The sequence below is a fragment of the Penaeus vannamei genome, chromosome 35, assembly GCF_042767895.1.
Source record: "Penaeus vannamei isolate JL-2024 chromosome 35, ASM4276789v1, whole genome shotgun sequence".
NCBI classification, from domain to species: domain Eukaryota; kingdom Metazoa; phylum Arthropoda; class Malacostraca; order Decapoda; family Penaeidae; genus Penaeus; species Penaeus vannamei.
Genome location: NC_091583.1, coordinates 12692524 through 12710023, shown reverse-complemented (window position 1 = coordinate 12710023; position 17500 = coordinate 12692524). Strand labels below are relative to the sequence as shown.

Genomic DNA, 17500 nt, shown 5'->3' with positions numbered 1-17500 from the left:
GTCTTTGGAAACGAATATAGCGATGTTCAGCGTGCGTTATGAACGTCGTACATATAGATCTCTCTTTATTAGTATAAACGCAATAATCAGGCTTGTAATTAATACCATCCGCTCTCATTTTCCCTTTTAAAGTTCGTTATTCTAATCTCCTTCAGTCGCATCAACATCACAGCTGAGAACGGCCAATTACGCCGCAGGTGTTATTATGAAAACGATCTCTGATTACTTTGGCAAGCGCTTCGGCAAAGGCAGGGTTCTGATTTATTCCAAGGCTAAATCAGCTATCTCTATCAGAAGGGAAAAATTACAACATAAACAGACGGAATGACTATGGTAATTAACAACACCAAGAGCGTTCTAATCGTGCAAGAGTTTAGTACAGTAATAGCATTAACAACAAATAATGCATCGGCCCTAACAGAGCTGGCGAGAGCATTTGCATAACTGTAATTCGCAAATACTATCTCTTTCAAAGCAATTTTTATCTCCGCCGTTTCCGCTTTTAGCCTGGCGCGATAAGGGGGTAAATAGCGATTGCTCTCTATCGTTCCATTTGCTGTCTAGCTTCTTTCGCTGCCATCAGCTGATATGTCCAAACATCATTTCCTCTCCGCTACGATAGTCTAAAAGCAGAGACGCTAACACACACACACACACACACACACGGTCGCCCTCACGCCTTCCGCCATGTTGGCCTATGGCTCCCCCAAGAGTTGAGTCGATGGGCCTAACGTCCTAGTCAGTCTGGATTTTATTTTCATTTATCGCTCTCTCGATGGCCGCGCCGGAGGAAGCTCTTTTGCCTGTCTGAAAGCCTTTCTCCCTCTATTCAAGAGGCGTGTATATATGTATATATATATATATATATATATATATATATATATATATATATATATATATATATATATATATATATATAAGTATATATAAATTTGTGTGTATGAACGCGCGTGAGAATACGCATAAAAATGTACACAGAAAAAGGAAGTGTACATGCGGTGTTATTTCAACATCACCGCCACCCATACACCATCATGATCTAGTCCCAATATCTACATATTCCCACACCTCCATTGTGTCCACGTCTCGGCCGCGACAACCAGGCATAGCCACCTCTACGTTCGGCCGTGTCCACCTCTCCTACCTCTCCCTTCCCACCCTCCCCCTTGCCACCTGGCCCTCCCCTCCTCTCCCTCCCTTGCCACCTGGTCCTCCCCTTCCCATCCCGGCTCCTATAACTCATCCCTTCCCCCTTCCTCCCCTTCGTCCCTCCTCCCGGTCCCCCCTCCCCCCCACCCGGCGACCCTCTCACTCACACAAACCGGAAACATTTTTCGCAGCCAGAGGTCTCCCCACCCTTCCCTTTCCCCTTCTTTCTCCCTCTCCCCTTCCTCCCCTCCTTCCCTCCCTCCCTCACTTCCCGCCACCCCTCTTCGTCCCTCCTCCCTTCCTCCTCTCTCTCTCTCTCTCTCCTTCTCCCCTTCGCTTTGCCATTTGTAAGCCATCAGCCTTTGAGGCATCTTTTCAAAATATTTGGACGAAGACGCGAACACTGGCTTGAAATATTGGCCGTCTCCAGTGCGTTGTTCATGAGCATTATTGCTGCGGCTGAGAGGGGCGCTCTTTTGGAGCCGCTTGCCTTCCATCGTGATTATCATTGCCGTTATCATTATCATGTTCATTGTTATTTTGTCTTCAGCTTGACTTTCGTTGGTTTTAGTACCATTGTTATCATTTTTGTTATTATTTTGTCTCCAGCTTGAATTTCGTTGTTTTAATTATCATAGCTGTTATCATTATCATTATCATTTTGTCTCCAACTTGAGATTCATTGTTTTTATTGTCATTGCTGTTATCATTATCATTGCCAGTATTGTTGTCATCATTGTCTTCATTATGATGACTAATATTGTAATCATCACTATTATTGTAATTACTAATGAGCATTATTACCATTGTCATTTATCATTATCATTAGTATTCATCATTATCATCACTAACACTTATTATCAATCCTTATCGCCGCTAAAACTATTATCACTATCAGGTATACTTCATTACCATTCCGCTATTCATTAATCTCTTCTTCGTATAATTAAAGATTATGTTAATGTAATAACTATATATGCATTCTCCACAGCAAACATTTTGATCATATTTATCATATACATTTCAGTCTCAATCTTAATATGTGTATATGTATATCGTAACGGTTGTTGTAGTGACATTCAACTATAAATACTACAGTATTATGATAATTCAATATGCCTCTTTCACCGTCGTTATCATTGTATCAACAATATCATTAGCAATAACAAAACTATAATGCATATTCATTTCAACCGCTATCTTATGAATACTTTTTTAGCTGTTTTTGTTTCATAATTTGTTATATTTATCATTTGGTTAGACTTAATTTCTAAGAGAATATAACAATCTTTGTTGATTATAGATAAATACACACACACACACAAAGACAAATGAACACACACGAACAAACAAGTACACACGAACACACAAGTGCACACAAACAAACACACATAGACACACATGCACATGCACGCACGCCGCCGCCACCAAGTCGCAGTCTTCTCTCCTCGAAGCCCAAATTCCGAGTCATCTACCATGTGATCCTGTCCTTCCTTTCACGTTAAACCTCCTCATATTTCTACATTTTAACTCGACCTTCTCCCTTCTCCTTTTCCTTCCATACTGGCGAAAGACGCAGAATTTCGGTCCTTTATATTTTTATTCTTTTTTCTCCCTTTATCCTTTCCTTACCCCCATCCCTCCTCCTCTCTCCCTCTTATTCCCCTCCCCTTCCCATTTACGTCCGAATCTGGCGAAATTTACCGATGTCATTCTCTCTCTTTTCTGATCCCTCTGCTTCTCTTCGACCCACGCTCTTCCTATCCTTACGTCTCCCTTTCTCTCTTTTCTTTCTTGGTCTAACTCTCACTATTTTCTATCTTTCTGCTAGTCTATTTGATTTTTTTTTCTCTCTAGTTATATATTTCTGTATGTCTTCCTCCTCCATTTTCTCTTAACATTATTATTATTCTACCTCCCCTATTTATTGTATCGATCAATTTATCTGTTTGTTTTTCTTTGTTCGCCTGTCTGCTTCTCTCTCTCTCTCTCTGCCTGCCTTTTTTCTCCTTATTTCCTCTCTCTCTCTCTCTCTCTCTCTCTCTCTCTCTCTCTCTCTCTCTCTCTCTCTCTCTCTCTCTCTCTCTCTCTCTCTCTCTCTCTCATTTCCCATTTTCACACACTCGGAAGAGCATCACGGTTTCACGTTTTCTTTCTTTCTCTTCCATTCATTTCAGTAAAAAGGAAAAGAAAAAGAAAATGAACGAAACTGGTGCGAAATACATCGAAGTGCTCGTGAGAATGACTTAAATATAGAAATTGCAAAATGCTCCATCAATCTACATTTGCCAAAAAAGAGAAAATATCAGGTCATATTATAAAAAAAGGATGATGAACTGCTGTGTTTTCGTAAACTCACACCTTATATCATGATAAAAATTAGGTACAAAAAGTAAATATTTGGATAGAATTTCATCCTCATCTAGAGTGTAGCACAGTAATGCCAAAGTGTGCAAGGTTAACGCGAAGTAAATCCAAGTAAGTGGTGAGGAATTATTTTTTAAGAACTCTTTGAAGAAACGTTAGGAATACAAACAATACAAATACAAATAAAGTGTAAAATAGAATAAATAGATATGGATATACATGTACATATATACATACGCACACTGTATGCATATGATTTATATATATATATATATATATATATATATATATATATATATATATATATATATATATATATATATATATATATATATATATATATGTATATATATATAATATATATATATATATATACATAAATATACATGTATATACATATATATATATATATATATATATATATATATATATAATATATATATATAATATATATATATATATATAATATATATATATATATATATATAATATATATATATATAATATATATATATATATATATATATATATATATATATATATATATATATATATATATATATATATATATATATATGCATGTATGTATGTGTATACTTTTATACATATATATGTATGCATATATATACACATATATATATACATATGTATGCATAAATCATATGATACTTATATATTTAAATATATAAACATACATACAACATACATATATATACATATATATATTCACACAAATATTTATACAGTGAATAACAAAACAACACACAGCACATCCACACAAAGTGCCTGAATGAAAGAAAACAAACTGTGTATAACTATAATATAAACTAGACGTGGTCATACCTAATAGTGGGTTCCCTTTCCCCCCGTACAGCCAGAAACTTCCACTGTTCGCATCTGGAAGCACCCAAACGTATAAGCTTACTGGAGGAGGAACGGTTGAGTGGCAGCAGGGGCAACATGACAGGCGGGGGAGAAATAAAGTTGGAGTGTGACTGGGGCAGGGGAAAAAAGTAAAATGATGACGGGGGGTAGGGGAAAAAGGAGGGGGATGGGGGAGAGAGGGAAGAAGTTTGAAGGATGAGGGGAGGGGTAGGATGGGCAAGAGGAAAGGTGGGGGGAGAGGGAGAGGGAGAGAAAGAGGAGGTAGGGGGAGTGAGAGGAAGGGTGGAGAGAGCATGGGGGAAAACGGGGAAGGGTAAAGTATGATGTGGTTGGGAAAGTTTGGGTGTTTGGAGATGATATACATACACAAGGGGTAAGAAAAGCATGAAAATAAAATAAAATAATATGGGTTGAAGGGAAAGTTTACACATGGCAAGGGGGAAAACATAGACATCAAAGAATGGCTGAGATGAAGTCACAGGGGAAAACAAAATCGAAGCGTCAGGGTAAAAATAAGCGCGCCACAGGGAGAAAAAGCGTCGAGGGATGAAAAAAAAAGTTGATAGCATGGCGGGCGGGAAAATAGCATAGTGGTGATAGGAATTAGCGGAGGGAGAGAGAGGGGGAGAGGGAGAGAGAGAGAGTGAAGAGAGGGAAAGAGAGAGAGGGGTTGGAAACACATGTTATGGTCATGGCAGGAAATGAAGTATGGCGGGTGGGGAGACACAGGATAGATCGATAAATTTGTTGAAAGCGCGCACTGAACGAGAGAGATGAAATGGCAGACATGAAAGTAAAATGGAGAAGCGGAAGAAAAAAAGGAAAATGAATGGGAGGGAGGTAAGGAAGGAGAGTGGGAGAGGGAGAGGGAGGAGTGAGATAGGAGGATGGAAGGAATGGGGAGGGAGAGAGAGAAGGAAAGTCATAGGAGAGAGGGAATGAGAAGAAAACGTGGTGGGAGAGAGAAAGAGAGAGAAGAGAGCGAGCGAGTAAGAGAGAGAGAGAGAGAGAGAGAGAGAGAGAGAGAGAGAGAGAGAGAGAGACAGAGAGAGAGAGAGAGAGAGAGAGAGAGAGAGGGAAAAGAGGGAGACAGATGGAAAGATAGGGAGTGAGAGAAAGAAAGAGAAGAATAGAAAAGGTTGAAAAAAAGCGAGGTAACACTGTTGCACAAACACAGGAAAAAAAAAGGGCACGGCTTTGAAAGGAGGAATCCAAGCTTTGAAAAGACGAAAATGGAGACAGCCGAAGGAGAGAAGGAAAATAACGCGAGAAAGCCATACAAAGAGGAAACACATATCAGCCAAAGAAAATGGGAGGAAAGGGGGAAACTTTGTAAAGAAAATGGAGGGCCAGAAAGAATAAGGATCAAAACATAGAAAGAAAATAAAACATTTGTTCTCTTCTTTAGGATGGGCTTTTGAAAAATGGCGGCCATATTTTTTTTTTCTTTTGTCGAATAAAATGAAAGGAAAAAAATATACATATAAGAAAATGCATTAAGCACAGTTTAATACTCTATTTTTTCTTTCTTTAATTTATGATAATGGTATCCTGTCAGCATTGGATGAAAATTACCATAATTCATAATATTCCATATTATAATTTTTGTTTTATATTATTGAACCCTAACCTAACTCTGAGACATGTTATTAACACTGCCTAACACTTAAAGAAATATATAATAATAATACAAAATAATAATGAGAACGTTGATAATCGAGAAACAGCTGTAACAAAGAGAAAGATAATAAAGGGAAGGAGACATTTGGGGAATAAAGGAATAAAAATGCACTGAAAAAGACACAGAGAAAAATCCATATCCGACGGGAATCCTTGGAAGGGGGTGGGGAAGGGAAGGGGGGGGGGGGCTGGAGATGTCCATTTACATCTTAAATTCGTAGAAACTTTTTTTTTTCTTTCTTTCTGTCTTTCTCTTTCTCTTGTTGCCATTATCATTATTATTTTTTTCATTCCAGAGGTTGGTTAAATAAGAAGAAATATTATTCTGGGAATGCACTAAGAAAAAGGGTTATTTTAGACATACGAAGAGACGGTTAGTGAAGCAATGTGAACCCTGCTTGTATGGACTATGGCGAACGATGGATGAAGGAAGACGGCAAATCATTCTGGGAAAAATTATATTAGAAGTCAATAACAATAAAGAGTGACATTGACAATAAAACTACTTAATTATGAAGAATTATATAAGGTGCGAAAAATAAGCTAATAATATATAAGTAATTTAACTACTCAGATAAGTAAATATAAAGATCCATCCAAGCACTCAAACATAGATATAAATGTACAAGTACATATACATATATATATACACATGCATGCATACATACATATATGTATATATATATGTATATATATATATATATATATATATATATATATATATATATATATATATATACATATATATATATATATATATATATAAATATATATGTATATAAACATACATACATATATATATATATATATATATATATATATATATATATATATATATATATATATATATGTATATGTACATATACATATATATATATATATATATATATATATATATATATATATATATATATATATATATATATATATATATATATATATACATATTAATGATGATATGAAAAAGGAAAATATATTACAAAAAAGGCAAAGAACACATGGCATCTTACATACATGTACAACCACAACCACAAGCACTGTATTAAGAACAACCATGCAAATGAGATACATACATTCATATATATATATATATATATATATATATATATATATATATATATATATATATATATATATATGTATATATATATATATAAATGAAAGAATAAATAATTGAATAAATAAGATTTGAATAAAATCCATATGTAAGCAGTGAACTGAGTCAAATTCATGCAGTGTCCCCATTGTTTTCTGGACTAATATTGTTATGCAAAAATGAAAACAATAATTACGCGAAATTAAAGGTAAGAATATATGCTGATGTTCATGAGGATCACAATGATGGCGCTGGTGATGAAAATTATATTAGTAATGATGATGATAATGATGATGATGATAATAATAATAATAATGATAATAATAATAATAATAATAATAATAATAATAATAATAATAATAATAATAATAACAACAACAACAATGATAATAATAATGGTAATGATAATAAAGAAATTAACCTAAACAATAATGATAATAATAATAATAGCCTAATAACAACAATAGCAAAAATAATAATAACAACAACTATAATAATAATGATAATAATAATAATAATGATAATAATGATAATAATAATAATATTGATAATAATAATTATCATAATGGTAGCAACAATAATGATGACAATAATTATAATAACATCAACAATAACAACAATAATAATGACAACAAAAGTAATATTAGTAAAAATCATAATGATTATGATAATGCTGATGACACTGCCAATAACAAGAGCCAGAGAGCAAAGCAAATGATTATCATCCATTTTGTTGTTCTTCCCTCTTTCGGAGCGCGGAGCTAAAGGACAGCGACGGAAGGAAGAGGGAAAGATCGATGGCCGAGAACTCATTTAGAAGGAAATAAAGGAAAATGAGAAAATTTGAATGCAGCAAGAGAAAAGGGGGGAAGGCTAAATGCGCGATGAAAATAAGGAGTCAACTGGGAGGCACTACTTGGAGTGGGAGGGGGAGGGGGAGGGAGAGGGAGAGAGAGGGAGTCGCTACGTGGGGGATTAGGGAGAAAGAGGGGGGGAGGGAGGGAGGAAGGGAGGGTGAGGGAGTCACTACGTATGGGATTAGGGAGAAAGAGAGGGTGAGGGAGGGAGGTATTGAGGGAGGGATAGGGAGTCACTACGAGGAGAATTAGGGAGAAAGAGGAGGTGAGAGATGGAGGAAGGGAGAGAGAGGAAGTCACTACGTCGGGGATTAGGGAGAAAGACGGGGTGAGAGAGAGAAAGGGAGACACTACATGCGGGGTGAGGGAGGGAGGGAAAGAGGGAGTCACTATTGGGGGGGGGGAGTCACCATGGGGGATGAGGGAGAGGGGAATGGAGGGAGTCACTATGTGGAGGTATTGCGAAAGAGGGATTGAAGAAAAATAAAAGAGGAGAAAGAGAGGGAAACGTGCAAGGGCGGAGGAAGGAAAGAAAGGAAAGGGAAAAGATATAAAAAAGAAAAGACAGAGAGAGAGAGAGAGAAGAATATCAAACAAAGATAGGGAACAGAGAGAGAGGAAAAGGGGCGAAAGAGAAAGATAAAAAGTAATAAAGCCGTGGAAAGCATAATAAAATGAAAATAGAAAACGATATACCTTCATCCACCATTCACCCCGGAATGGAAAATAGAAAATGGAGGAGGAATGTAGGGTGAACGCATTCGGTATTTCACCCGCGTACTTTTTTTTTTTTTTTTTTTTTTTTTTTTTTTTGGTGGGGGTGGGGTGGGGGAGGGGGTGGGGGGGGGGGTTAGGGGTTCCGAATGGCGTCCTTTCTTGACTGAATCACTTAAATGAGGCGTTTCGAAAACCAATGCCAGAGAAATTATCCCGAAGTTTAAAGTTCGTCGCTGTCGCTCTCTCTCTCTCTCTCTCTCTCTCTCTCTCTCCCTCTCCCTCTCTCTCTCTCTCTCTCGCTCGCCCCCTCTTCAACCTCTTCCTGTTTGTCTCCCTTCTGTCTCTATATCTGTTTCCTTTTTTTCGATTTTGGTTCTCCGTCGCGGAGTAATTTTGGTCGCATATCCAGAAAAAGAGAGAACACAAGACAGAATTAAAAATTAAAACAAGAAAGAGTACAAAGATGAAAACAAGAAAGAGTAGAAAAATGAAAACAACGCGATAATTAAAAAGAAAACCCTATAAATAACGAAAACCCTATAAATAAACAAGCCACCCCCCAGTTCGCCATCATCCGTATGCGAACGCCGACAGCGGAGCATCGGCGGCGCGCGCGAGGTTGCGGTCCAATAAAGCGAGTTGGGAGCGAGTGCGTTCCGAGCGGAGCAACTCGAAAAAGTGACGTCAGGCGGAATATCTGAATGTGAAACTTTGGGTGACTCTGAGGCAGACTGAGGTGAATAGTAGTGTCGGGGATATGATAGTGATATGCTCATTCGTCGTAGGATATCTTTCCACAAACCATTTGATTTGCAATATCGACTTTATGGACGCCGGCGCATACCATACTCTTGCCCCCCGAGGTCGACCGAGAACGGAGGACGACGAGCCAACCGGCAAAGAGGTCATTATGCTCGTCCTGTGGTTCGGGATTTTCGACCAAAGCTGCCCCAGAGGGATGGCACCGTCTGGACGCCAAGTCTCCATGGCGAGGCGGAGGTCTGGGAAGGGAAAACCGGGAGGAAAAGTTTTTTTTTCACAACTTTTGAGCGTAAACAAGATATCTGGAGGAGCTCCGCTTCCGTCTGGCGCGCGATCCTCTGTTAAACCCAGTCAGGATTCATTATTTCTTTTTTTCTCTTTCTTATTTTTTTAGTCCTTGTCTCGGCGACTCTGTCCCGCTTTGGTAATTGATTTTGATTTTGAGTTTGGGAGAGAGAGAGAGAGAGAGAGAGAGAGAGAGAGAGAGAGAGAGAGAGAGAGAGAGAGAGAGAGAGAGAGAGAGAGAGAGAGAGAGAGGAGAGAGAGAGATAGATACAAAGACTGACAGACAAACAAACAAACAGACAGAGTAAAAGCAGTTTTTCTAAAATAGATTTCAACTTTGCGATGCGATCCATTGACCCGCGGCACAGAGTTATATGAGATTCCGTCTTTTCTCCATTCTCTTCTATCTAGCTTTCATGAACAGCGGAGGTGAAGGATTGCATAACCTGCAAATGCAACGGGTATTCCCTCCCATTTTCTCTTCTTCTTCCTTTCTCTCTTTTGACCTCTTTCTCTTTACCGCTTCCCGAATTCCCCTCTTCCTTTTTTTATAACAAGTCTTTCTCTCTCTCCATCTTTCTTCTGATCCTCTCTTTCTTAACCCATTTTCTCTGGGTTTTCCTCTTTTTCAATTCATTTTTTTTCTTTTTTTTTACTTTTCTCAGTTCATTTCTTTCCTTCGCAAGTTTATCGATCTCCTGTCTTCATCTCGCTCTTCATCTTCATCATCTTTTCTCCCCCCTCTTTCTTCCTTCTTTCATCTGGTCCTTATTCGCCTTCTTCCTCTCGTTATCTCCCCTCAGGCGCCCATTTTCATCCCCTTTCGCCCTCTTCCCTTTCTCTCCATCTCCCTCCCTTTCATTTCACAACCGAGGGGCGCCTGAAACGGTGTCCCTGGTGCCATCAGGATTCTACTCCTTAGCACCATTTACGCCCGTGAAAACCTTCGATCCATTAGGCGAGACAAAGAATGTGTCTGTGACCCCCTTTCCCCCTTCCTCCCTCCCCCTACATCCTCGCCCTTCCCTCCTCCCCCTACCTCCTCGCCCTTCCCTCCTCGCCTACCCTCCTTGTCCTTCTCCCCTCCCCTACCCCCTCGCCCTTCCCCCCTTCCGCCTACCTCCTCGTCCCTCTCCCCTCCCCTACCCCCTCGCCCTTCCCCCTCCCCCTACCCCCTCGCCCTTCCCCCCGTCCCCCTACCTCCTCGCGCCCTTCCCCCCTCCCCCTACCTCACCCCTTCTCAACCTCCTCACCCCTCCCCCTATTTCCTCGCCCTCCCCCGCCTCCTCCCTGCTCCTTCCCCCTTCCCCCCCACCTCCTCCTCCCCCTTCCCCCCTTCCCCCAAGCCCCTGGCGTTAGGTGTCCTTTGCCAAATCACTGCCCTCGCCGATTCCTCCGCCGATAGGCCTAATGACTTCTACGTTCCAATATTTTTTTCTTTTTCTCCAACGTTTTTTGTCGCTCAATGAAATCGTTGTCTTCCCCCCCCTCCTCCGTCTCACTCACTCTGTCTCTGCCTCTGTCTGTTTCTCTTTCTCTCACTCTGTATCTGCCTCTGTTTCTCTCTCTCTCTCTCACTCTGTCTCTGCCTCTGTCTCTTTATTTCTCTCTCTCTCTCTTTCTTTCTCTCTCTCTCTCTCTCTCTCTCTCTCTCTCTCTCTCTCTCTCTCTCTCTCTCTCTCTCTCTCTCTCTCTCGCTCTCTCAGCATGCGTGCTTTAAGGGGAAATTTCAGGCAGTGACATCACAGGCGCATCATTCTGGGCGTAAAGGAAGTCTGCTTCGTGTGTGTTTGTTTGTCTGTGTTTGTGTTATCTGTGTTTTTTTTGTTTTTTTCTAATAGTCTGTCTTTTCTATCTTGCATCTAATGCCATATCTATGTCTATATGTATCTGCCGGTATCAGTATATATACCTGTCTGTTTCTGTCTACACATTTGGCTGTCTTCGTCTATATATCTATCTGTCTGTCTGATAGTCCCCCTCCTTTCTTGCCAGTGGTGACCAGACAACCCCTCCCCCCCTCCCTTCCCCCCAAGCGAATACGCATACATTCAAATGCAAAATCCGAAGTCCCTCTACCCCCCCCCCCCCTTCCTCCCCACTTTATCCTCCCTTGGAAGATCTGCGAGGGATCTCCTTCTCTTACTTTTACCGGACGAACCCTAATTCCCGACAACTGGAGTGAGAATGGGAATGGGAATGCGCCAGATCCCGATTCCAGGATTCAAAGATCGCTTTTCATCGAAAAAATTCCCGTCCTGATTGCGTCTTTCTTCCTTTCTTTCTTTCTCTCTCTCCCTCCCTCCCCCCTCTCTCTCTTCCTCATATATTTTTTCTATTTTTTTTTTTTTATCTTTTGTTAATAGATGGCAAAGCATGTCTACGTCGAGATTATTTATCTCTGTTTTTCTCCCGCAATCGCTGGACACGGAAGAAAGGCGATAAGGAGGAGAAAATAAATAAATAAATAAGAGAGAGAATTACGAATGGATTAGTGGATGAATATGCAAAAGATACATACGATGCCGAGTCGAGAAGCAGATGGAGAGAGAGAGAGAGAGAGAGAGAGAGAGAGAGAGAGAGAGAGAGAGAGAGAGAGAGAGAGAGAGAGAGAGAGAGAGAGAGAGAGAGAGAGAGAGATCTAGGTAGTCTGATATAGATAGATGTAAAGATAGAATAAAAATAGATATACAGATGCAGACAGATAGAGATAGAGATAGACAGAGGTGGACAGATAGACACTGTGGTAGATAGACTGATAGACTGACAGATAGAGAGATAGATATATATATAGATAGACAGAGAGAGAAAGAGAGATAGAGAAAGAGAAATCAACAGACCGACAGACAGAAAGAAAGACAAACAGGAAGACAGAAATACCAAAAGGCAACCAGACACAGAGAAAGAAATACACAAAGACAAAGCGACCGAGACAAAAAAAAAAAAAAAAAAAAAAAAAAAAAAAAAAAAAAAACAAACTCGCAAGCGCCGCCGATAGACGAGTCGAAACCTCCGCCGCATAAAAGGGAGGATCCGCCGGTGAAAGCAGAGGAATAGGAATGGAACGAAATTATTCCCTCTGTATCATAACGCCCAGCATCCCTGAGAGTCAAGGGCCCGTACACAATCCTGAAAAATTCATCCATTTTCTCTCCCCATCCTCCCCCCACCCATCCCTTTCTTCCTTCCCTTCTTTTCGTTTCTTTTTGTCTCTTTTTTATTGTTGTTTTTTTCGTTGAGGGGGGGGGGTATAGGGAGGTGGGGAGGGGGTTGAGGAGGGGGAGGGGTTGTCAATGACTGGAATTTGCTTATTCTTATTGTTGTCTCTCCCCTTTCGCCTGCTTTCGTCTCTTCTTCGTCGGATTATTCCAATGAGGACAAAAAGAAGAAAAAAAGGATCTCCCCTTTTCTGATTCTTCCCCTTAGTCGCTCGATTCCCCTCGGGAGAAGGTATTCCTTGAGAAAATTCCCTTCTCTGGAGTGTTTTTGGTCTGAGGGGAGCGAGCAGAGGAAGAGGGGAAGGGGGGAGGAGGAGGTGGAGGAGGAAAAGAAAGAGGAGGAGCAAGACCAGGAGGAGGAGGAGGAGCAAGATCAGGAGAAGGAGGAAGAAGAGAAGGAGGACTGGGAGGAGGAGGAAGAGGGAGGTAAAGAATGAGGAGAAGGGGAAGAAGTGGAAGAGAAAGATGAGCAAGATCAGGAGGATAAGAGGGAGGAGGATGGAAAGGAAGAGGGGGAGGAGGAGGAGGAGGGAAGTGAAGGAGGAGAGGAAGAAGAAGAGAAAGGGAGTGAAGACGGAGGATGATCAAAACCCGGAGAAGGAAGAGGGGAAGAGATGCGAGGGAGGAAGACAGAGGAAGAGGATGAATCCGCTTGTATGACTTTAGCCTAACTTTCCCCCTTCTCCCCTCTCCCCCTCCAAAGTTCCTCCCCTTTACCCCCTCCTCATAATTCCTATTAGTTTCCCCTCGACTACCTGTGAGTAAGTAGTTGTGCCGGAGGGGAAGGAGGGGGGAGGGGAGACAGGGAAAGGAGAGGAGAGGGGAGACGGGGAAAGGAGAGGAGAGGGGAAGCAGGGAGAGGAGAGAGGAGGCAGGGAGAGGACACCAGAGGGGAGAGAGGAGGAGGGGCGGCGAGGGGAGAGGCCCCCCCCCCCCCCCCCCGACGACCCCTCGCGCCCCGCCAAGTCCTCAATGGTTCGGAAGGGGAGGACCGCGAGACAGGGGACGGCCGCACCCCCGTCACTTGCATATAAAGAAGAGACAACAAGATCCGAAGATGAGGAGTGAACGACCTTTCGGAGTGGAATCCGACGGCTCGGCGGAGTGTCGAGTCGCCAGGTCATTTGTTTGGGGGAGTTGTGCGGGCGCGCGGGCGAGGCGGAGTGGTTCGTTTGCGTGTTTGCGTTCTCGGGGGCGGATGGTGGGGAGGGAGGGCATATCAGGGGGATGGGGGTGGAGATAGATAGACAGGGGGGACGGGGGAGGGGATAGTGAATGAGTGAGTGAGTGGATGGATGGATATATGGTTGGATGGATGGATGGTTGATTGGACGGACGGACGGATGGATGGATGGATGGATGGATGGATGGATGGATGGATGGATGGATGGATGGATGGATGGATGGATGGATGAATGAGTAAGTGAGTGGGTGAGAGACGAAGGGAGGGAGGTAGGGAAGGAAGGAAAGAGGGAAAGATGGGAGGAAGGAAGGGAAGGAGGGAGGGAGAAAGATGGATGGATGGATGGCTGAACGAATGAATAAGTAAGTGAGTGAGTGAGCGACAAAGGGAGGGAAGGAGGTAAGGAAGGAAGGAAAGAGGGAGAGATGGGAGGAAGGAAGGATGGGAGCAAGGAAGAGGAGAGAGGGAGGCAGGGAAGGAGGGAAACAGGGAGAAAAAGAGGGAGGCAGAGAAGGAGGGAGGTTCTGTTGGTTGTGCATGTTGTAGCTGTGCATTTCTTTCTATAATTACAGATGACTGTGACTGTGCATCTATCACTGCACTAATATTAGTTTGTTTTGATATATCAATGGCTTTTACAAGCTCCATTCGCATTCATTAAAAAACTAAAAATAACATTTCTTGTCTCCTGTAATTTGTTCAGACGAAAAGGATCACTCAAGTCGCAGACATAAGTAAACGAATTTACTTCAAAAAGTGAGCAAGGATCCGGCCGCTCCTTACCTCCCCTTTTCTCTCCCTCTCAACCCGACTCTCCCTACCTCGCTAACCCCCAACCCCCTCCCATCCCCTTCCCCCGCTCCCCCAACCATTCCCCCTCCCACCCTATTCCTCCCTCCCTCCCACCTCCCCACCCTCGTGCTTCAATTTCCCCCTCCTTCTCCCCCTCGCACTTCACTCTCCTCCACCCCCAACCCCCCCCACCCCTCTCCCCTCCCCCTTTAAACTCTTTTTCGCGGGTGCGGGCGCGCATGCGTGCATCAGTTTGCAGAAGAGTGGGCGCGTCAGCTGTCGCGAATCTGCTGTGTCGTCGTTTGCATTGGGATGTGTGTTCCGTTACGACTCATTTGTATTCCAAATGAAAAAAAACTAAATCCTCGGGACTCATTGACGACTCTCGCACTTGTGATATCTCGGATGATCAAAAGAAAATCCGAAATAGATTAGTCGTAAATGATCTAATATGAAGTGGGGAGGGATAAGACGCCGGCGATAAGGAGACTCTCGGAGGGCCGTCGAGGGGCGGGGGGAGGGGGGGGGAAGGGGTGATGAGGGGGGATGGAGGAAATGAGGGGAGAGCAGGATAGGGAGGAAGGGAAAGGAAGGAGAGAGAAGTGGGTGTGGGAGAGTTTGTGTGTATGTGCGAGTGAGTGTGTGTGTGTGTGTGTGTGTGTGTGTGTGTGTGTGTGTGTGTGTGTGTGTGTGTGTGTGTGTGTGTGTGTGTGTGTGTGTGTGTGTGTGTGTGTGTACGTGGGTGCGTGTGTGAGAGAGGGAGAGAATACATAAAAGATAAAGAAAGAACAAGAAAAGAAGGAAAATACGAAAGAAAAAGACAAAGAAATCGAAAAACAAGAGAAAGGGAAAAACAAAGAAAAAATAAAGAAAAAAAAAGAAAAAGAAAACAAAAGAAAGAAAACCCACACAAGAAAAAAAAACGAAAGAACGAAAGAAAGAGCAAGAGAGAGCGAAAGATACTTAAGGAGTGAATCTGCAAGAGAGGGAGAGGGAGAGAGAGAGAGAGAGAGAGAGAACCGACGGACGTGTAAATATTTTCGAACGGCATTTTTCAGATTCCTAATAGACACGCATGAATGAAAGAGCGAAAAGACTCGATAAAGCGAAGCCGAAAAGGAAAATAAGGGAGAAACATAATTAGATAAGGAAGTAGTTATGAAATGCGATAAGCGCTGAGACATCAAAGGAGAGCCAACGAAAGGAATGGGATGCGTGATGATGGAGAGATAGCGAGAGAGAGAGAGAGAGAGAGAGAGAGAGAGAGAGAGAGAGAGAGAGAGAGAGAGAGAGAGAGAGAGAGAGAGAGAGAAGAGAGAAGAGAGAGAGAGAGAGAGAGAGAGAGAGAGAGAGAGAGAGAGAGAGAGAGAGAGAGAGAGAGAGAGAGAGAGAGAGAGAGAGAGAGAGAGAGGCAGAAAATAAGAGGTAAAATGTGATGAATATCACATAACATGATACGAAACGTCATGATTTCATGTAATGTGATATAATGTAACGCAATATATGGTATGAGAGAGAAAGAGACAGACAGACAAACAGACAGGCAAACAGAGACAGACAGAGACGAAGACGACGAAGAAGAGAAAGAGGAAGAGGAGGAGGAGGAGAAGGAGGAGGCAAGCAGCGGAGAACGCGAAGGCCAGAGGTTATCAATAGCCTTAAGTGTTCAGCGTGACTCAAGAAGAGGGAGGAAGATAAATAGTGAGAAAATAGAATAAGCGAAAAGGAATTAAAATGAAAATTGTAATTTGGGGGCATCTCTGCGCTCGCCCTGTCGTTCCACCGCCATTAGGGCATCAATTAAAGCTGAAGTGGGGGGGGGGGGGGGAGGGGATGATAGGAGTAGATGGGGGAAGGAGGGAGGAGGGAGGGAGGGAGGGAGGGAGGGAGGGAGGGGAGAGGGAAGGATTGAGGGAAGGAGGATGGGAGGGAAGAAAGGAAGGGAAATGGAAGGAAGGAGAGAAAGGGAAGGAGGGAGGGAGGGAGGGACGAAAGGGAGATTAGAGATAGAGAACAAGAATGTGAAGAAGAGGGACACAAGGGAGAGAAGGATGGAGATACGAGAAGGAAGCGAGGAGGAGGAGAAGAAATTGGAGGAAGAGGAGGAGAAGGAGTGGGAGAAGGAGGAGGAGGATGTTGAGTGGAAGAAGGAGAGACGGATGATAGAACAGGAAAAGAGAGATAGAGAAGAAAAGGATGGAAGAGAAGATAGAGAGAAGTAATAGGTTAAGTGAGAAGCGGGCATACATAAGTAGGGGGAAAATAGAGAGAATTAAAAGAGAAATAAAGAGAGAGAGAGAGAGAGAGAGAGAGAGAGAGAGAGAGAGAGAGAGAGAGAGAGAGAGAGAGAGAGAGAGAGAGAGAGAGAGAGAGAGAGAGAGAGAGAAAGGGATACTGATGGAGAAAGAAAAAGAAACAAAGAGGAGGGGGAAAGGTTGGGAGAATTAAATAAAAAAAGAGGACTATGAGAAGGAACAAAAAAACAAGCACAAGAAGAAAAAAAAGAAGA

General features: G+C 42.3%; 1 protein-coding gene across 3 annotated transcripts in view; it reads right to left on the bottom strand.

Moving 5' to 3' along the window:
- LOC113808306 (homeobox protein abdominal-B) overlaps positions 1–17500 on the bottom strand; it is a 602984-nt gene that overhangs the window by 27051 nt on the left and 558433 nt on the right. For 2 of the 3 annotated variants that reach the window (XM_070114012.1, XM_070114013.1), the window contains one exon: positions 4360–4413. The exons of the other annotated variant lie outside the window; for it this stretch is intronic. In XM_070114012.1, coding sequence (XP_069970113.1) covers positions 4360–4413 — 54 coding nt within the window. The remainder of the gene's footprint in view (positions 1–4359; positions 4414–17500) is intronic. 3 annotated transcript variants of the gene reach the window in all.